General features: G+C 42.8%; 1 protein-coding gene across 6 annotated transcripts in view; it reads right to left on the reverse strand.

The window, feature by feature from the left end:
- LOC119647714 (guanine nucleotide exchange factor DBS) overlaps positions 1 to 22831 on the reverse strand; it is a 302166-nt gene that overhangs the window by 158981 nt on the left and 120354 nt on the right. For 5 of the 6 annotated variants that reach the window (XM_038048815.1, XM_038048825.1, XM_038048851.1 and 2 more), the window contains exons 9-12: positions 18137 to 18326; positions 17926 to 18076; positions 13377 to 13534; positions 12755 to 12964 (exon numbers count right to left, since the gene is read on the reverse strand). In XM_038048815.1, coding sequence (XP_037904743.1) covers positions 12755 to 12964; positions 13377 to 13534; positions 17926 to 18076; positions 18137 to 18326 — 709 coding nt within the window. The remainder of the gene's footprint in view (positions 1 to 12754; positions 12965 to 13376; positions 13535 to 17925; positions 18077 to 18136; positions 18327 to 22831) is intronic. The other variant, XM_038048844.1, reaches the window with a different exon arrangement.

Raw genomic sequence — 22831 nt, forward strand, 5'->3', positions numbered from 1 at the left:
ATAAACTCAACTAAATAACGAACGCATTCGATGCATTGGACCTGGTTAAGTACCTTGCATTGACAGTCCACCAGCATATTTATCAGTAAGTTGGTCCCTATTCCAAAAGGGAACGTTCACTCTTGTTCATTTACCAAGCTGTTTAGGAATAAATTGGGCCTGACTCCGCCATTAACGTGATTTCGAACGGCACTAATTTTGAGGAGGTACTTAGTGCTTCCTTCTAGCGTATGGACCACCCTTTTTTGGGCGAATAACCAACTTTTCAAACAAATTTGCTTATGCTTTCGTTTGCCAGGGGACAGGAAAAATCATCAGACACTGTCTCTCTTCACCACTGATAATAATAATTCAAAAACGCGACACGGGTATCGATTACAACGGCCGAAACCCTCCGTTTTGAAGCCTTGGCTAAACATACAGTAAAATTTTAGGTTAAATATATTCTACTGAAGCCTATAGCTGTTTTGATTTAGATTAGAAGCAAGGAATATTCCTTGATAAATCCTATCACCTTTCCGCGATGCATACCGAATATTTCCAGCAACACCAGTACCGAGCGTGAAACGCTATATTTCCACAAATCAACGAACGCATAACAAAATTTTCCTGACTTCGAGAATTACTGTGCGTAATTTTGGGATATAGCATCAATATTTTTGCGTTCTAAGAAGCAACGGAGGCAATTAATTTGGAGTTAATGGATAACACACTTAAGCCCCTTGTTATGGACTTCAAACCAATAAATGAACGAATGTGTGCGATCCACTTAAATTTGTATTTTGTATTTTGCCAAGTAACAAAAATTTTATGACATCCTAGAAGGAACATGTGATTCATTAACCTCAAATGACATTAAGATAGGGGATTGCAATGTTAGTCAAGGAGCAAGAAGACTATACACAGAAGGTGAAATTCGAAAAAAAACAGGATAAAAAATGAATGATCCAATTTGAGGCCAAGTCAAGATCACAGTGCGTTTTGCGCATGCTAATGCATTCTGTCGTGTTTCTATAGCAGTTCTGTGTACACGAATCCATGTCACCAGGCAACCAATTACAAACAACAAATAGGCGGTCAAATTGTAGTATATGTCCCAGGGCGAAACGTGGATTGGTACGCATGATGGAGCATAAAACCTGTGAAATGCCTTCTGAACCAACACGGACAGCTGTACTACCAAACCCCTACTACCAAACCCTATTTCCTCCAGGTGGTGATCGCTGGGAGTTCTTTCTTCGTGAAAAACTGCAGAAGGAGAAGGATGAAGGTGAGTGTCCCGCGCCTAAAAGCGGGACAAAGTGTGCCAACTGATCCTCTAGGTTGGGTATTGGGTAGGACTGGCAACCCTACATAGAAAACCCAAGTTACGAAACCACGGAAGGAAACTCGGATAGGATGGATTTCAAAACAACGAACTCGGCAACGGCAACGGAATAACGATTTGTGTATTTTCTCATGGAACGTGCCCTCCCTGTACAGACCGAAAGGTGCTGAGCTAGCCGATACCCTGTCCCAATATAAGGCTGATGTAATAGCGTTCTAAGAGATCCGCTGGAAGAAGAAGTAGTGGCTCTTCTCCAGGAAACCATGTCTTATAGCGGCCATCCAGTGAACCATATGTTTCTTAGCCAGCCAAAAAATGAAACCTCCTGTTATCGGCTTTGAAAATATAAGCGAAAGGCTATGCACTCTGCGTTTGTGAAGTAAATTTAGAAATATAAGCCTCATAAGCGTTGACGCCCCTACAGAGGAGACTGCAGAGTTGTAGGATACCTTCAACGAGGCAGTTGAGCGGACCTTCGAAGCCTGTCCCAAGTATGATATTAAAATCATTCGATATCCCAATGAAATTGATAGGACTGACCAGGCTGATCCTAACCAACGTGCGAGACCAGATAAAAGCAATAGGATCACTCTCGAGGCCATTCCACATCAACAACGGAACCGATGTAAATGCGAGAGGCCTATGTTGACGATATTGACATCATGGGAAGAACAACCCGAAATGTACAGCCTACCTTCATCTAGAGTGAGCAGGCATCCTGGGCTGCATATTCATGAAGGCAAGACGAAGTACATGTTGGCAACGTCAGCGCCAAAACCGAAACAGCAAACAACATCGAATCGCACTGGTCAAACAAAACAATGAAGATAGGAGACTGCAACTTTGAGACCGTTGAAAATTTCTCCTATCTAAGGTCGAAAATCATGACCGATAACAACTATGACAATGAAATCGGCGCACAGTTGTTGGCAGCCAGCAGATCCTATTTCAGCTTACAAAAACTATTTCGCTCGAAACGTCTCACCATAGGGTCAAGCTCTTACTGTACAAGACTATGATCCAGTCAATCCTTATGTATTCCTCGGAAACCTGGATTCTTAGCAAATTGCGAACTCTTGACCGCGTTCGAGAGAAAAATCCTCCGAAGAATTTTTGACCCCCTACATGACGACGGACTGATTCCGTAGCCTACATAACCACGAAGTTTATGAGCGATAGCATGACCGTCTGGTTGTGGATAAAATGCGACTCAACAGGCTGCGGTGGGCGGGTCACTTAATCTGTATGGATGAAGTTGATACAGCTCGAAAAGTCTATAAGGGCAATATCTATGATAGAAAAAGAACACGATGCAGACCCTGCCTGAGATGGAGCAGTGGCGTAAGTTAGGACGCCAGACAGCTTTTAAGGATATTGCATTGGTGGACCTCGGCGCAAAACCGGGGTGTCTGGAAATCTTTATTAAGGCAGGCCTAGATCGGATACCGATTGTTGCGCCGTTGATGGTGATGAATAGGAAATTGATAAAATGATAAAATGGTATTTTATTGGGCGACAGCGACTTCAATTCAAAAGATTCTTCTTCTTCTTTTTCTTCAGCCTTTGCCCGGTTCACAAGCGGGGTCGGCTCGTCGTGATCGGTTTCGTCATTCGGCTCTATCGAATGCCTGATCTGGGTGCAATCTTGAGGCTTTCAAATCCCCATCTAGCCTAGCAAGCCACCGTTGTTTAGGTCTGCCTTTTAGTCGTTTACCATCGACTTCGATGTTCAATCTTGGCAAGTGAATTCTCGTTGGCACGAATTGTGTGACCATACCATCGAAGACGTCTCTCTCCACGATCGGTGCAGCCCCATAACGATCGCGGATATCCTCATTTCGGATGTGATCTAAACGTGTGACGCCACTAGTCCAACGGCGAGATCTTCGTCTCCATTACCGCAAGACGCCGTTCATTGTCTTTTATAGTCGGCCAATAGTCAGAACCATAGAGAGCGGCTGGACGGACGACATTGCGGTAAATTTTAGATTTGAGACGTTCGTTGATACGTCGATCACAAAGACACCCGTTGTTGCCTCGTTGATGATGATGATGAATATAGTACTCGAGATTTTTTGCTTGGCTACATTTGGTGGAAAAAAATTGCACCTCTTTTTGAGGTGTATGGGGACCCCCTTAAATTCAACTTGTAGCAACGTAATTCACCGCATGTGTGGAGTTTTGAAGTTCCAAACTTCCAACCAAATTTCGTCCCAATAAGTGTAATCGTTTCTGAAAAAACGCGTGTGATTTTAATAAGGTTTTATTCTCCACAAAACTGTCATTTCCAAAAACGAAAGTAAAACTCCAGAAAGGGGAAAACATGTGCGCCTATTCGGCTAATCAAAAGAAATCCAAAGATGATGAAAACGGTGGTTGGACCAAGATAGTGAAAGAAAATAGGTAATAATCATCTCCAGCAAGGATACTCAAAAAGGTCAAAGCTGACCCCGACCTAACAGACCTATGCAGAAATGTCAGCAATATCCGAAGGATCCAGAAAGCCGATCTCATAATTGAGCTTTCGTAATTTAGCTACCAACTCACTTGGGGAGTATGTCGCGGTACATAAGAGCTATATACAGTGCAAGATCTTGATGATGTATCATTCAAAGAAACAACCGCCTTGAAACAACAATCTAAGTTGGAGGAATTTGGAGAAAAATGTATCGAGAGTCTGAAAAAAGCCTATGAGGGTACTCAAACGGCCACAATGCAACTACCAGTGGAATCAATGCAGAAGTTGTTGGCTACAGTAAAAAATGGAATTGGACGCATTGTTCGCCATCTAAGAGAACAAATCTCATTAAAAAAATATTTTTCAAATGCTTCATGTTTGGATACTTCACGAAGGCACGCATAGATCCGTTCATCCACATTCTCAGAATCTGCGGGCTTATTAGATAACCTTGATCACGATGCAAAGGGGCGAGATGCAAAAGTGATTGTCATTGACTTAAATACGTGACTCTCGAGCGGGGGAGCAGACAGATTAGCGCAAGGAGCGCAGTTTATTACAAGTCTCTACTCAATTAGCTATAATACTGGCCAGCAAAGGAGAAATAAACGCCTATTGGAAACGGAGTTCTAGTGCAATTGTAGATCTTACTTTTGACACCAAATATATCTCGGCAAGTTAGCGAGGACTTTACCTATAGCGACTACCAGACAATAATTCTTTAATTATGGATCAAGAGCACGCCTATAAGGAAGCGCACAGCAGGCTTAAGCTGGCGAGCATTAACCCGTAGGGGTCCCTATAGAATTGCTGCGGCCGTTCACCCGCCCAAATAACGTGCAGCATTCTCTTGATGAAAATTATGCAGGCGCTATTCTTCCAACAAGAAGAGTGCACTGTCGGTTTGCGGAAGCCTTTGGATGCGGTGACAATACGTGTAGTAGTAGAATAAATGACTATAAAGCCCTAGGTATGGACAGAGTAAGGCCCTTAAGTTCTCGGTGAAATCGGGACGGGACATGTTCGTTGAGAAGTGGCAGGGGCTGGTGCTGCTATCTAAGACCAGTAATCCACTAGCCGAGCCATCCTCCTATAGGTTCCTATATCTCTTAAACGCTGTAGGAAAAATGTTGAAATCGGTAATCTATATTAGAACGGACGGGAACGCAAAGACAGACAGATAATGAAATAACTTTAGTAAGTTTGACGGTTATATGTCACAAAAGCGCTTTTATATATGGGTTTCTCCTTCTCTCTGTCCTATTTGATAAGATTAAAGTCATTCCGAAGACTCGACCAACAGATATATGTATCTTTTCAAATAGTCAACTAGATAAAGCCCACAATTTTACAAGTTCTGCTGTTGATTTGATAGCTGATCAGGTAAAACAATGTCGCCGCATTTCACATAGCCTTCAAGCTCAAGTACACTATATCAGGGTCCTCCTATAAAAAACAAACATGCTCAACTTAACTTCTCATATTTCGTATCAAATTCAAGCGTAGGTAATACGCAGCATGAGAAACAAGATCATAAACACAATTAAACATCGCGATAACCAGTTGTTCGTCTCATTTTAAACATTTTCTGAAGAACAATGACTGGTATTCGCATAGTTTTTTTTCGTATGGTTATTAACATGTTCTTGAACGTTCGCTTGAAAGTATAGATTTGCACAGGTACCAGTGCGCAAGTAACTCGATGCACAACCTTTTAAAGACAACCATCAGACAATTGTTACTTTCTTCTGCAAACAATATACCAGTAATAACAGTAAATAATAAAAACGTTTGAGAAAATTTCTAGGTTTTTGTGTTACCTTGAACTCTTTGTAAAATGTTAAAATAATTTGCTGGAAAAGTTAATTTCAGAAAAAGATGCACACGCAATTTATGGTAGTTGCGCAATTCTCTTGAAATCATCTTTCTTGTACTTTTATCTGCGAGAATTGGCTATTTTTTCAACTATTTGAAATATTTAAGTAATGGATAGTGTGAAAGTTGGCGCTTCTTTAAGTTTCCTTTCCAGCTACATGAATTCCACTGTCGGTGGCTGTTGCATTACACCAACATTGAAAATCAGCATGATGGATTGCTGCTAGTCATACATGCAACGGTTAGTTAGCAGCGTGATAGGATTGTAATTAAATTGCATTGAATGATATCCGATAGATACGTAAATTAAATTTCTTCACCTTGTTCTCTAAAAGTCAATAACTACCGATCGCATTTCCTCGGCGGAATGATTGGCAGGTTCGTCAACTGGGAAACCTGTAGCCAACTCTCTTCTGGAAAAGGCTATCTGATGATGTTAGTTTTGTAATGAAAAATCACTCATCTTTCAACTGTCCATCGTTGGAGCCTAGAATAAGTTGTACTACAATAAAAACGTCGGATAGGTTGTATACTATAGTGAGTATAAGGTTTCCTCATGTCATAAGTAGTGATGCGAATTTTTATTTCTTTTTGCATCTTCAGATGATTATCCGATACGGTGGATAGTGGAAGTTGTCGATAGCTGCAGATCGTGTTTTGAAGATGACAACTTTCACTATCTTTTTGCACTGAACTATGAGGCTTGTGACCATTATCGTGTGTCTTTCAGCAGAGTGACGACCGTATCGTTAACATGTAACATGAGAAAGTACGTATACGCAATGTAAGATCATCTTCTGTAGCCGTTGAACCTAGTCACATATGGGCAGGCGCGAGAAGAATCGCAAAGATGATATCTGCATACTTTGGAAAAGTTTTTACATTGCTTTTGTATCTATATGTAAATAATTGCGACATTCTTCTCTCGAATACTGAAGTGGAAATATTTTAGCATGACGACTTTATACTGTTTGGGTTTGGAATTCTGATTTGCAAGTCAAACAACGGATAAGAGAAAAAATATTTTTGGGCACCGATAAGACGCTACTTCCATTGAAGGCTCAGATAAGTCTTATCCATGAGAAGTGATAGCACTCAAAGAGAAAAACAAATTATGTTTACTATCATCGCTTTTTGGATAAACTTCAATTCATCTTCTATTTTTGCTAAATAACATATGGGGTGTTTTATCACCTCGACCTTATATCCACCGAATAACTTAATGACACTGGAACTCACGTAATAAAAATTTAATATTCTCTCAATTTGAAAAACATATGAAATAAAATATAAGATCCTGGACAAGAAGCGCTCAGAAAGCAAAGGGGACAGGCACATTCCGAAACTACTCTAAAGAAAATGTTGAAAATTGTCCAAAAAACTCGAATGGGCTATCAACCGCTTCACGCCGACAATTGTCATAGAGTCTCATCAGTCAGATTACAGCGACAATCACACTAAATGTCTTATTTCAAAAAGGAATAAATATAGACGGATATGGTAAAGAAACAGAATCCCCGAAGCGAAATATATAGCAAATAGATTGTCTAGAGTAATAATCACTGACAGTCAAAGGGTAGCATACGTCCCAGGGCGAAACGTGGATTGGCACCCACGATGAAGCATAAAACATGGGAAACGCATACTGAACCAACACCAACAGCTCTACTACCAAACCCTATTTCCACTTCCACGTGGTGATCGCTGAGAGCTCTTTCTTCATGAAAAACTGCAGACGGAGAAGGGCTGACAACCCTACACGGAAAACCGATGTTGCGAAGCCACGGAAGGAGCCTCGGACAGGATGGATTTCAAAACGACGAACTCGACAATGACAATGGATTAATGATTTGCGCATTTTCTCATCGAACGTGCGCTCCCTGTACAGAGATGAAGGTGCTGAGTAGCTAGCCGATACCCTGTCCCAATATAGGGCTGATATAACAGCGTTACAGGAGATGCTTTGGGCAGGGACCGGTTTCCTGGAGAAGAGTCACCATACCATATATTATAGTGGCCATCCAGTAAACCATGTGCTCGGAATAGGTTTCTTAATAATAATGAACCAAAAAATGACACCTGCTGTTATCAGCTTTGAAGACATAAGCGAACGGCTATGCACTCTGCGCTTGTGAGGCAAATTTAGAAATATAAGCCTCATTAACGTTCACGCCCTTACAGAGCAGACTGCAGAGTTGGAGAAGGATACCTTCTACGAGGCAGTAGAACGAACCCTCGAAGCCTGTCCCAGATATGATATCAAAATCATACTTGGGAATTTTAACAGCCAAGTAGCGTGGTTGCTGAAAGTGCCTGGTTTGCGCGAAAAGCGGTCCACAAACAGACATGGGCCTCTCCAGACGAAACCACTTTCAACGAAATAGACCACGTGTTGATCGAACGCCGACACCTCTCAGCCTTAATGAATGTCAGAACATATAGGGGGGCCAATATAGACTTGGATCACCATCTCGTAGGCATGGCTGTCCGAGCTCGAATAACAACACCATCAAGAATCTCCTCTGACAATTAGGTGAGAATTAACACTGAAGCTATCCACAACACAACCCTCTGCGACACCTATAAGAGAGAAATGGATGCCGCAATAACCGCAGTCAACAAAGATCCTGGAGATGAAGTATCAACAAATGATCTTCACAATCACCTGAAGAACGTTATCATAAATACGGCCACAAACATACTTGGCCCCAGCCGCAAAAAGAGTCGGAACGGCTGGTTTGACGATGAATGTAAACTAGCAACGGAACGGAAGAATAGAGAGTAATGTTGCATTCCCAAAGAACGCGGGCACGCGCAGAGACTTACTACGAACTCTGTCGAGCGGAGAAGCGACTTTACAGACGGAAGAAGAAACCTTGGGAAAACCAAAAAGTCAGTGAACTCGAAAAGTACACCAAGCTCGGAAGTTTGGTATGGGACAGCGAATCAATGCCTGACGATTGGCAACGAGGATTATCTGTCTCATACATAAAAAGGGAGATATCACACATTGCAGCAATTATAGAGGTATCACGTTGCTGAGTACCATCTATAAGATATTCTCCACTATCTTGCTGGGCCGGATAGCCCCATACGCCCAGAACATCATTGGCCCATACCAAAGAGGCTTCACTCCAGGCAAATCAGCAACAGATCACATTTTCTCTCTGCGGCAAGCGACGGAAAAACTGTTGGAATATGGACAACAGTTGCACCATCTACTCATCAACTTTAAAGCCGCCTATGATAGCATAGCCAGGGTCAAACTGTACACGGCCATGAGAGAATTCGGTATCCCGACGAAATTAATAAGACTGACTAAGTTGACCCTGACCAGTATGCGAGGCCAGATAAAAGCAGCAGGATCACTCTCAAGACCATTCGACATCAACAACGGTCTACGACAAGGGGATGCCCTATCATGCGTCCTCTTTAACTTGGCCCTCGAGAAAGTGATCCGTGATGCTGAGGTAAATGCAAGAGGTACGATCCTCTTTAAGTCCACCCAACTATTGGCCTAAGCTGACGATATCGACATCATGGGAAAAACCACCCGAGACGTACAAACTGCCTTCATCCAGATCGAGCAGGCGGTGCGAGATCTTGGGCTGCACATCAATGAAGGCAAGACAAAATATATGGTGGCAACGTCAGCATCGAAAACTAACCAACCGACAACATCAAAGCGCACTGGTCAAACAGGAAGAATAAGGATAGGAGAATACAACTTTGAGACCGTTGATAATTTCTCCTATCTAGGGTCGAAAATCACAACCGATAACAGTTACGATGAGGAAATCCGCGCACGATTGTTGTCAGCCAACAGAGCCTATTTCAGCTTACAAAAACTGTTCCGCTCGAAACGTCTCACCATAGGGTCAAAGCTCTTACTGTACAAGACAATAATCTTGTCAGTCCTCATGTATTCCTCGGAGACTTGGGTTCTTAGCAGAAGAATTGCGAACTCTTGGCCGCGTTCGAGAGAAGAATCCTCCGAAGAATTTTTGGCCTCCTACATGAGGATGGACGATTCCGTAGCCTACATAACGACGAAATTTATGAGCGATACCATGACCGTCCGGTTGTGGATAAAATCCGGCTCAATAGGTTACGGTGGGCAGGCCACTTAATCCGTATGGATGAGAATGATCCAGCCCGGAAAGTCTATAAGGGCAATATCTATGGTAGAAAAAGAAGACGAGGCAGACCCTGCCTAAGATGGAGCGATGGCGTAGGTCAGGACGCCAGGCAGCTTTTAGGGATATCGAATTGGTGGACCTCGGCGCAAAACCGGTATGTCTGGAGTTCCTTATTAAGGCAGGCCTAGACCGGATATCGGTTGTTGCGCCGTTGATGATGATGACAAGTGATAGCACTCAAAGAGAAAAACAAATTACTTTTTATTATCATCGCTTTTTTCTCCCTCGACGATTACCTACCTTATCGTGGTGAGGCAACTCAGTAAAGAATATCCTCCAGGAAACGGGAGATGACACCTGAAGCTAAGCGGTAATCAAAGCCCCAAGCCAAGATGTAACTACCGTGCCGAGGGTTGAATGGTCACAGGGGTTAAGATGTGGCCGTAAACGGTGAACTCTGGGTACCAGGCGACCCCAGTTTCAACTAGCCTTGTCTCGGCAAAAAGGGGCTCTGCCGATATCGACCTACTTTCCCCGATAAAACTGAGACCATGGCAGCCAAATATAAAAAAAAAACAAAAACATAAACTTGTTAAGCAAACACAATTAAACCTCGATCGTGACGAGCCAACCCCGAGTATAGGGGCAACCCTAAACTCATCGATGGAGAACCTGAGTCTCTGAGCTACCATCGTTAAAAAAAGTGCTATCTATGGCTTCCACAATAAGAGCGGAATGGTGCTGGGGTTCTGGACCAACTTGATGTGCAGAACATCCTCAACACTTCCACTTGGTTGCTGCTAGGCAGCAAAACAGGAGAGAGAACCGATAGGCCGGAAAGTTTTCTCACTATCGGCGTTCCCTAACCCGATGTTAAGAAAGTTCGGGAAAAATCGGGCTGCCGGCTCTACTACAGGCTAGGGACCGCCACGTAACAAGTGTCGACTCCTGAAACCATTAAAGGGGATGTGCAGCCCTCGGCATCTTCAAATTTGCAACATTGTAAAGCGGCGACTGCACTTATCAGTCGTCGGATCAACAGCTGCAAGACATTTATATACCCCATACAAGAACAGTGGGTTGTTGGTGGGGTAGTCGGTGGCCTAAACTTTCAACATGCTGACCTGTTGTATGCCAATGGAAGCGATCGACTCCGCTCCTGCATGGTAGTCTCGAAAGACTTCCAGGCTAATTTGGTTAATGACCTATGTGATGGCGACACCACATCGGCTAAGCTAACTATAAAAAGTCAACAGGGAAATAAAGACATACTATGGTACTCTGCATATTTCCCCTATGATGTAGAAGACGTTCCCAGTGGAACATTCATTAAAGCTATCCAATATGCCAAAAGTAGAGGCATGGGGGTAACAGCAGGATGTGATGTCAACGCTCACCACATATGCTGGGGAAGTTCCAACATCAATGCAAGAGGATCGAGACTACTGGAGTATCTAGTAGGAACCGATTTGCATATCCTTAATTTGGGTAATGAACCCATTTTCTTCAACGTGGTCAGGCGAGAGGTCATCAACATCACGGTGGCATCTCCTGACATCGTGACTTTGATCGGAGAGTGGAGAGTATCAAACGATATCACACTCTCGGATCACAGACGCATTGATTTCGTAATGGGCATGGATCCACCTCCACCCACTCCATTTCGGAATCCGTGGAAGACAGATTGGGTGATGTATAAAATAGAATTGAGCGCCCGAGTCACGATCCCTGGGAAGCGCATCAAATCCATTGATGGAATTGAAAAGACAACCCAGATGATCACAACTAGCATGAGAGAAGCTTTCGAAGAAAGCTGTCCACCCAAGATGCCAAAGAAGGGTAAAACACCATGGTAGAACTCGGATTTGGCAAAACAGAGGAGAACGACAAGGATGCTCCTCAATCGTGCTCTGAAGTGTGATTCAGGCGCTAGCTGGAATCACTATAAAGAGGCACAGAAGACTCTAAAGAAGAGCATAAGATCGGCTAGTAATTATCACGGAGACGCGCTCAAGAGAGTTAGTCTCTGAAAAGAGACTAACTCAATAAGCTGCCAAATGCGGCAACGACATATCAAGCCAGTTAGTGTGGAGTTATCATCAGGTGCTGCTGAAACTTGGCCGACTGATGTGGGTGCCGGGGAACTCTAACATCGCTGGTGATGAGGAGGCTGACAAACTGGCTCGCCGAGGGTCTGGATCCACAATGATGGGGCCAGAACCAGCTCTTGGAATCCGACCATCTACTGTCAAGTCTACTCTGAAGGGTGACATTGAAAGGAATCACGCAGCCGAGTGGAGAAATTTGGACTCTTGACGGCAGGCGAAAATCCTTGTGCAAGAGCCTAATGCCACTAGAGCGGCATTTTTGTTGTCCTTTAAGAAGTGGGAAATGAGAGCCCTAGTAGGGGTAAGAAGCAGTAGATGGGGGTAGTGGTTTCGGCTACGTGCAGCCAATGTGAGGAGGAGGAGGAGACGGCCCTGTACTTTTTATGCAGCTGCCCGGCATCCTCAGATCTCAGACGAAGACACCTTGGCAAGGTTTCTTCAATGAAGAATCTGCACACACTCTGCCTCTGGAGAATGTTCTCAGATTCGCTAAAGCCTACAAACACCGTAGGCGGGAAGCCATTGAATAGGCGATTTACGGGGATAGTAGAATGGGCCTGGATTATTGGAAAAATTAGAAAAGAAATACTTCATTTCACTTCGCTAGATCAAGATGTTAGTTAAATTTGAAATCAATTTCAAGGGTCAAAATTATAATTTTTAGGACGTTTTACAGATTGGGTCCTTAGGGTCCTTTTTATACCTTTCAAGAATTATCTGGAAGAAGTCATAATTTCAAAATTTCTGTCAGTAAAATCTTCTCTACCAGCACTTTGTGTTTGCACAGCGTTTGACAGCTAGCTTACAATCAATTCATTTAAAAATTTTTTAAGTTAGGAAATCTTACCTGTGTCACTAAAGCCTTAGTTTCTGGCGTGGTACTTTCTTGGAACACATTTTTAAATTCCCTCGGGCTAGATAATTTGAACTCCGAAGCTGATGAGATAAACTGTTGTATTTCCTGAAGACTTTGTTCAGCAATTTCGCCAGATACTGAACACTTCTCAATTCGTTGCGACGCTAATAACTCAATACCTTTGGCACACCATTTGTTAGCCTGTAAAGTATTTTGTTTAGTTAGTTTTGTGCATATTCTTAGTGCTAATCAAGAAAACTATAAACAAGAGAAACCACTGAAGACTCAAGGTGCACAAAAAACGCTGAGAACGGAGGGTGGCTTATAGCGATTTACGGGGATGCACAGACGTATTTACGCAGACCTTACGAAGATTGTTTCCATATTAGTCTGTAGTATTATGAAATATGCAGACTGGTGCTTATGACCACGTGTTAACAGACCGTCTAGGGATAAAAACATATGCTCCTATGTGAAGATGCGCACCTGTGAACCCACATAAGCTGTCCCAAGCTTCCTCATCATTCCCAGCGTTTTTGGGTTGATAAAAATCATAGCCCTGGATGGAGGCTTGTACCTCCCCCTCATAGGTGTTAACAAAGATTTAACTTACTTTTTCTACTCTTTCCATAAGCTCACGACTTTTTGATAGTATTTCTAAGCGCCGCGCTAGCCTCTCATTTATAATATCACAAACTCTTGACAATTCATCGCATTTAGGTTGGACTACTTCTTTTGGATAAGCTCCTCTTATTCCAATCAGATGCTGACCTAAAGAAAAATAATTATAAAATTAGATTTTCATATAACTACTATGAATACTTTTAGTTTAGGGCAAAAATTCATTCAAACATTTTTTTATATGAAAACGGTTCGGATCAAGACAATCTCCTTTTAGGGATTGAAGAGTCCTAAGTCCGCATCCATGGACGGATTTACGCTGAATATAGTTCGTACCTCTGTCGTGTTTTACGAATTATAAAAGGGAGTGTAAAACAGCTGCGAGTCGCTTCGGTCACGCTGCTCCCAGGGCAGAGGTGAAGCGCCTGATGAGTTGCCTCTGCTCAGGTACGAAAGCCGTCTTCATTCCTCTTTTCATTATTGAGAACTATTTATTGTAATAAATTTGTAAAATTGAGGTACACCAACCTGGGGATAAGAATGCGAGCAGAATTTCTGTTTAGTTACAATTGAAACTGAGGAGGGTCATTGTGTTTCTCCTGTAGATCAGTCTGGTTGACCCACCAAAGTCTTAATAAGGCCTCTGGCATTCAACGGTTTTCTACTCTGGTCACCACTGGTAGCGGGGTCCCAATATTCTGCCTCTCATTGCCAATGTGAAATGTTTTTTAAAACTACCTAAACTACCTGAAGATTAGTGCCTGTCAATATCAATATTCTGCAAGGTGTGACTCGTACTCATTGGCATATTCTATTCAATGTCTGCATCGATTCCTGGCCAAAACAAAGAATCGAACCATGGGTTCCACCCTAGCTATAACTAGTGTGCTGAGTGAACTCTCCGAATGTAACTTATAATATCATCGGAGTGATATAATATTTGAAGGTCACATAATTTATAGCCAGAAATGGTCAGCCCTTCTTCGTGAAGAACACGTAGGTGCGCGTACAATGGTAAAGGCTTCTTTTGCCGATTTATGGATATCGCTGTTGTGTCCATAATTCCCAGGCGTAAAAAATCAGCTGTTCTTATTCGTATTCTAATTTATATGAGAGCACTACATCCACACCTGTCCAAAAACGCAGTGTAGTTGTAGTGTTTGCTGCTTTACGACATATGCAATATTTCATTCACCTTATATGTTTGCCTTTCACCCCTTAGTGAGCTATAGGAGCCAACCACACCTACGCGCCATCGCTCGCGGTTACTTGAAATTCGCTTCGGATGTGATCAAAACGTGCCACGCCACTAATCCAACGCAACATCTTCGTCTCCATTACCGTAGGATGCCGTTCATTGTCTTTTATGGTCGGCCAACACTCAGAACCATACAGAGCAACAAATTGATTACACTGAATGTACTAGTGTGGTTTAGTTTCCATATTTTAGCACACTTGTGGAACGCATGTAGCGTGTGGTAAGCATTGTTTTGATTCTCACGCATGCATCCGCTTACACTCTTCATGGTAGCACATACACTGTAACTAACTCTACAACTCTCATCTAGAGCTTTTTGGCCAAATTCCATGACTCGCTGACCGATCAAACAAATGTCATCAGCGCGGTCGAGTTGTTTGAGGAAAACGTCGTGGTCTATTGAATTACAATAGGTCCTTTAAGGAAGCCAACATGGAACACGCTACCGAAAACAATGACAAAATGCAAAACTGGCGATTGCCGCTTTGCACTTCAGATTCCTCGAAGATTTTCTTTATGCAACACCTGACAGTTTGCGCCATCATATGTCCCTTTGATAATAGCTATCAGTTTCGCAGGGATGCTCCTGTCCACGTTGTCGAAAGCCTTCTTGAAAACGACGAAGAGTAGGTGAGGCAGAAATCTGACCTTCAAACTCTACCCCAAAATGATCCGCAGATGTTGATTTCGTCTGTATAAGAGAATTCAGAGCACAACCCATCCCGCTCTCTATCGATCAAGTTTTTGAGATTTTCTTTAATGCGTTATAGGATAATTTCATCTATGTTCTTTGCGAAAGCAAGGAGCACGCAAATACCCATTTTGTAGTACTCAAGGCTGATACCTTTTTTCGCGATCTTAACGATTATACCTTTCTTCCACTCATTGGGGAAGATGTCAGGTCCCCACGATTTACGGATAAGTGAAAGAAACAGCCGTACAGAGCTAGTATGAGTTGTGATAGTTCGGCAGGAAAACCCTCAACCCAAGCGGTTAAGCGAAAGACTTACGATCACTTACAAGCTCTTTCATGATGCGGTGTACGATAGTCAAATCGTTATTATTTGCAACAGCTTCTGCCTTCCTGACCAACGTAATGATAAAATACAATGCTCGCTTCCCGAGATTTTCTGCGATACTGAACCTCCAGCGCATCACGTTCACCCCTATACGCAGCGACAATACGAGCTTTCAGTTCTCAATGTTCATTGATCCACTTCCAAGTCCCGACGGTTAGTCAGATCTTATGGCCCCCATTGGCGGCGTGGCCAATAACTTCACTTAGGTGTGCGCTATTTTTCAAGTTTACACTGAAAATCAGCAGCGCTCTTTACCCGTTCCGGGGTTTTCGAGATCTCTTTAAAATTTAAAGTCAAAGTAGAACAATGAAATTACATATCTTATTCCCTATTATAAATTTTAAAGCTGAAATTCTATTTTTGGAAGTCAATTTTGGTGTTTCTTCATATTTTTCAGGTAAAATGCAGTCAAACCGATTAAAAGTAAGTGAATTCTTTTTTTATGTAGGTCCACATCCACTTGATGTCAGACGGGACCAAATGAAGAACAACTTTCCCCCACTCCACGGAACTCCCCTTTTTGGGCTTACGAACCAAGGTTCAAAAATTAAACGAAGACGGAGATTGCTTACGGTTTCGTACTAGGGCAGAGGCAACTCATCAGACGCTGTCTGGCATCTGCCCTGGCATCAACGTAATCGGAACGGTTCGCAGGTGTTATACGCTCCTTTTTATAATTCGCAAAACACAACATGGATGCGATTTATATCGAACATAAATCCGTCCACACTTCAGACACAAGCTTGGACAGAGCTAGAAATTTCTTTTTTTTTGTTTGGGGATTGAAAAGTCTTAAGTCCGCATCCACTTGATGTCGAACCGGACCGAATGGAGCACAACTGATCCCCACTCTTTTTGGCCCACGGACTCCTCGTGTTGGGCTTACCACCAAAGGTTCAAAAATTAAACAGAGATGAAGACGGCTTACGGTTTCGTACCAGGTCAAAAGCAACTCGCAGATCACTCCAGTCCCGCTGCTCCCAGAGCAGAGGTGAAGCAGCGTCTGATGAGTTGCCTCTGCCCTGGTATGAAACCCTAAGCAGTCTTCGTCCCCGGTTAAGCAAGTGAATTAAATTTTCGGAGTTTTTTCAAATTTTTAGTTTTTTAATGAAATGAAGTCGGGCAGGAAGGAAATGAAGCACAAAAGGACAAGAAAAGTAAGAGAGCCAAAGTCATTTCGAAAGCAAGTATTACTCAAGCTATTCTCGTTCAAAAAATGCATCAGGAAATACTCAGTCTAACATATAAGGCTGTAATGAACTAACTACGAATATCAGATTTCGACCATAAATAGTCTTTTAAATCGGGCCGATATTAATCCCTGCCAGTCCTTATGTATTCCTCGGAGACTTGGGTTCTTAGCAAGAAAAATTGCGAACTCTTGACTGCGTTCGAGAGAAGAATCCTCCGAAGAATTTTTGGCCCCCTGCATGAGGATGGACGATTCCGTAGCCTACATAACGACGAAATTTATGAGCGATACCATGACCGTCAGGTTGTGGATAAAATCCGACTCAACACTATGTCAAAATAGTTGGCAAAGGCTCAACACTATGTCAAAATATTTGGCGAAGGCCTACTACTCTTTTTAATCGGCCTCGTGGCGAGTTCGAATATGCTACGGAGAGCACCGGTGGTGGCATTTGTGAGTCGAATTAACAACATTCAAAATAAATTTGGAATGTTGCTAACCCTGCTGCTCCACAATCCAGAAATCCCGGAAAGTCTGTAAAGATAATATCTATGGTAGAAGAAGATGATGAGGCAGACCCTGCCTGAGATGGAGCGATGGCGTAGGTCAGGACGCCAGACAGCTTTTAGGGATATCGAATTGGTGGCCCTCGGCGTAAAACCGGGATGTCTGGAGTTCCCTATTAAGGCAGGCCTAGATCGGATACCAGTTGTTGTGCCGTTGATGATAATGATGATGATGATCTTAATCCTAATATGGAATCCTAGAATGGTCTAATTAAAAATCCCATCGAACAAATAAAATGAAAAGCTCTTAAATTATTTCTGTATACACTTCCAGCTACTAACTTTGTTTCTTCACCGAGTCGACCTATTAACACCGAATATAGTGAAAAACACTGATGGGAATATGAACAGCCACAATAAAAATTTAAAGTCCTCAATAAACTGCCTACAACCAGCACTCTTTTAACGAATTAATAAAATACAGTTCCTGGAAATGAAAATCTTACCTGCTGATATCACCTCCTCAGCACGTTCTATGTCACCTTGACAAATCTTTTGGAAGGCTTTGGTTTCTTTTATGAGTGTATCCACCCGTACAACTGTCTCGCCGATCTCTGTCATTTCCGATACCGTCTTAAGATGGCTATCGAAGTTTGTCTGAAAAGTAAATTTCAGAAATTATTATCACAGAACACAATGCAAAGTCACTGAACCTACCTGTAATTCCCGAAAATCTTGTTCAAATCTTCTCAGTTCCAGACATTGCTTCAGACGAGCTTGATGAGCAATCCAGAATTCATCGAAACGACGCTCCGTCTCCTCGAGTTGAACTAGAAGTCTACGATAATCGCGACAATCATCATGATGTTGTTGATGAACATATTGAATTCGATTTAAGTTCCCTGCACTGGATGCGAATGATTTGAACGAGAATGAGCGATAGATGGGACACACCGCGAAATATTTAAAACCATTGCAATAATGTAAAAAATATTGTTCTGGTTGCTGCTGTTGCTAATGTTAAAGAGTTGTCTTTTCAACAACTCTGGGCTTTTCTTTCAAATTAAACTCACAAATAATGGAACTCAACAAACCGAAACAAGTAAGCAAAGTACGAGTACTTTAAGTGTGAACAACGATATTTAACTGAAACTCCAAATGGTAAAACTTTGGATTTATATTTTGTATATTGCCAAGAAGCAAAATGAATTTGAATCGTGATGGTGTTATGTACAATAGGTGACAAAAATAATATTATCATTTCTTCTTTCTTTCTTGAACTTCTGACTAGAGGCCAGTAACGTTTATATGTCTCCTGTTTACTCTTATGTGAAGTAGAGGACATCCGCATAGTCTCTCCCTTGTTACTATTATTTCTCCCACTCGCGTCTTATTTACATTATCATCACCCCCAATGCCAACTCCGCAATGTCATGTGAATAACATGCTGATCCGAAGCCCAAGTAAAAAAGGAGGAGCCCGTAGTACTACCCCCAGTAAAACCGGTGATCGGAGAAACGGAGAGAAAAAGTGGAAGCTAAGCTTAGTAGGGATAACTCTACTATCCAACTTGGTCGCACTCCTTCGTCCTCCAGGTTAGAGATTATGAGCGGTGGGCCTACAACCCGTCATCTACCAAAAAACCATCAACATGTATATAGACAAGCCCCGAACAGGATCAATACTGTGGCGGGGCATCGGAGGCGCGAAACTGGGGGTCATTGGGAATTCGTCTCCACCGCTGCATCCAATGGCCGCGGAAAACAGCTGACGGCCTGACAAAGACTGGAGGAGACCGCCAATCAACTTTCAAATTTGTTCACCTTAAATATCAGGAAGTAGAATTCAGAACAATTTTCAGTGCAACCACATTCCAGTGTTAAATGTAAATCAATTAGTTGCAATATTAGAAACAGTTGTTTGCCATATTCCTTTATGTGTTTCAATTAAAAAGTTGCCAAAAATAAATAATTACTGAATTTCCAAGCGTTGTGTATCGATACAAAAGTTTCGGTTTTATTTTAAAGTATTTAACGGCTCCTTTTGACTCAACTCACCGATCAGTATGGAACGCTGTGTCGGGATTCTCTTTTTGGTCAAGATTACTGTAGCAGTCTTTTCTGACACAAGACTGAACCCATGAGCAATCATCCATTCGCTTATCTGTCGCACCAGTATGCTTAGTCTGCTTTGCGGCTAATCAACAGGGTGTCCGGTAATAAATGGCTCAAAATCATCTGCATAACCGACCAGTCGCGGCTCTTCTTGCATGTCGAGTTTTAGCGGACTATTTAAGTAAACCTTCTAAAGGCCCAGCCGTAGGATGGATCCCTGTGCCACTCCCAACGTGACTTCTGACCCTCTAGTGTCTCATAGAGTGGTAGCAATCTCTTAGATGATCCCTCAATATCCACCATACGGAATGGATGGCATTTCTTACATCAAACGTTATGAGGAGCACTGTTCGTCGAGATTGGCGGTTGTGTCCCCAGCTTGATGAGCCGCATCCACGAACCCCATACCAGCATCCACCGTGGATCTTCCTACTCTGAACCCGAACTGGAGTCTCACCACCTTCCAACAATATGAATGCCCTCCTTCAGGCAATTATTGAACGCTGCGACCAGCAACTCTAGCCGTTAGTGGAGCATCAGTTTATATTACTTTTGCGGGGATACTACCAGTGCATAGTGAGAACTGCCTAGTCTTTCAGTTCTTTCATGGTAAAAAGTGAGCAGTCTTCAACAAATTCCGTGTAGCTGCCATCAATCCACACAGTCCATCTGGTCGGTATGTATGCAGGCAGAGTCCGATTTTTCGGGTGGCAAGTTTATAACAGAGTCCTACGGATCACCATTTACTTCATCGATGGGATTTTGCCAACCGTGAGTTTTGCGTTTGTTTATGGCGCTGCAGAGCGTCTTCTTAGCTGATCTGCACTTTGCCTTTGTGGCATATGCCTCCTTCCGGGCGTGTAAACGGCCTACCAAACGATGGAGCTTACGACACTTCTTCTGTACGTCGGTAATTTCCACTGTCCAGCAGTATATAAAAGACTTGTCACCGCTGGAGCCCCTGCGATGCGTGGAAGATTCACAGGTCGTCGTTATCAAGTTCATCGTTGAATTCACGACAATGTCAGCTACAGGGCCACTACCCTTGAAATGCTCCCCAACGCGACTCTGCCTGCCAAGAGCTTCCATGAATCTTTAGATGTTCACCCTTGGGACGTTCCACGCTCGTGTCCAAATCGGCGTCCTCTAGAACATCAAGCATGTGTCGAAAGTCCGACATTGTCTTATTCGGTGTTAGACAGACACTGAAAAACGTTACCCTAAAATACCGAATTCAGACAAAGACTTTCCCTCGGTCTTGGAGAAGAAACCGAGGTCGAATGCCGTCCGAACGCAGATGGCAGCGGTAACTGCTAAGTCGAGATGTCATGGAGGCAAGTCCTTGTTTCGGAATTTTTCACTCCGAACTGGCAGTGTGTACAACGCTGGAGATGAGCCAGGATCCTTGCAGAGAACATAATTCTCTTTTTCGTTGCAAATCTTCGCTAAGTAGATTAGGTAGCAGGTCGGTCTCCTGATCGCATCTACAGCATTCTGTCCTCCTGTCGGCACCCTGGAAAGTTGTAGACGTAACACTTGGTCGGGATTATCTGCACTCGTATCCTGCATATTGCCAATTCAATTTTGATTTACCCGCTGTTAATGCCTTTCTTCGCGCATCATTGGTCATGTGGGTGAAAAGACAGACGCCATGGGGGAAAGGGGTTTGGAGTGCGCAATGAGGGTGGCGAGCGTATAATCGATTTTGGGGACACCCATGCCCTTGCACTTATGAATACATGGTTCATCAAAAGATTGTTTCATTTTGCTACATTTCATAGTGAGAACAGTAAAACGCAAATCGACTATATTCTCATAAGACGCCGACATTTTACCACCGTCACGGATTGCAAGGCCGTTCCCTATGAGACCATCGCACCTCAACATCGGCCGTTGATTGTCGTCCTGCGTATCAAGCCACCGATATACACTGTTTTGTGCAGATGATGGTTTCTTAATCTCTAATAGCAGAAATCATCTAGAGCAATTTGCCCAAAATGGAATAATCGCCTCATGCAACACGATCTCATATTGAATCTGAATAAAACTGAATTTCTGACGACCGAACCCTATGAAGCAGCATCACTGTCAGCGGCAGTGATCTGCCCAGAACTGAGCGATTTAAATACCTTGGGTCAACGCTATCAGCCAATGAAGAACAGCGTTATGAAATTGCTTCAGGCATTAACACAACCTGGATAAAGTGGCGTTCCACAACTGGTATTCTTTGTGATCGACGTATCAACGAACATCTTAAATCTAAAATTTACCGCAATGTCGTCCGTCCTGGCGCTCTCTATGGTTCTGAGTGTTGGTCTACTATAAAAGACAATGAACGGCGTCTTGTGGTAAGGGAGACGAAGGATGTTGCATTGGACTAGTGGCGTGACACGTTTTGATAACATCCAAAATGAGGATATTCGCGATCATTATGGTATGGTCGCGTAATTCGCGCTAACGAGAATTCTGAACATCGAAGTCTATGGTAAACGATCAAAAGGCTGGCCGAAACAACGGTGGCTTGATTCGCTGGATGGGGAATTAAAAGCCTCGAGATTGCATTCAGATAAGGCATTTGATAAAATAAAATAACGAAACCGATCACGATGAGCCGACCCCGCTTGTGAACGGGACAAAGACTGAAGAAAAATAAGAATGCTTTTCTTCGCGTATTGCTTGGCAACTTCACAACAAATTATCGGCCTCGAGAATTCACAGAAGTCACACCTTTCCGGACATTGCTAACCTGACGCTTGAAAGCCTCTTCCATTTCGACTTTACCTGCGACGCAGCTAAGATCTCAGATTTCTAAAGAGCACATAGCTCTGAACTAGAAACGAGAGCCTTCTAGCGCCTTGGGCGTAAATGACCTTGCAAACGGCAGGCCTACAGCAGCCGAACAGTACAAAGATGAACAGAAGCATCCATGACATAATGGAATTCGAACCCAGGGCAAGAAGATCGAGCTACTCACGATCAATTAGCATGAAGATACCACCGAGTAACGTTTAAATACGCGAAATCAAAGACAAAAATCGTTTGTTTGGTTTGGTTCACAAAATTGCTCTGCAATAATCTGTAATCTCATATGATAAACAATGTAACTGGATGGGACGAAACTTTCAATCTAATTTGAAGAAATGAAAATGTTCTGAAGGAAGGCTTTCCAATTCCTAATTTTTTGGACAAAGAGGTGTATCCGAAAAAAATTTTACAATTCAAAAATTTTAAAGAATATTAAAACGAACATTATTTATGAAACCCATTGTACCAGGAAAATGTGTACATAAGTGTTTAC

The sequence above is a fragment of the Hermetia illucens genome, chromosome 1 (genome assembly GCF_905115235.1).
Source record: "Hermetia illucens chromosome 1, iHerIll2.2.curated.20191125, whole genome shotgun sequence".
Taxonomy (NCBI): Eukaryota; Metazoa; Arthropoda; class Insecta; order Diptera; family Stratiomyidae; genus Hermetia; species Hermetia illucens.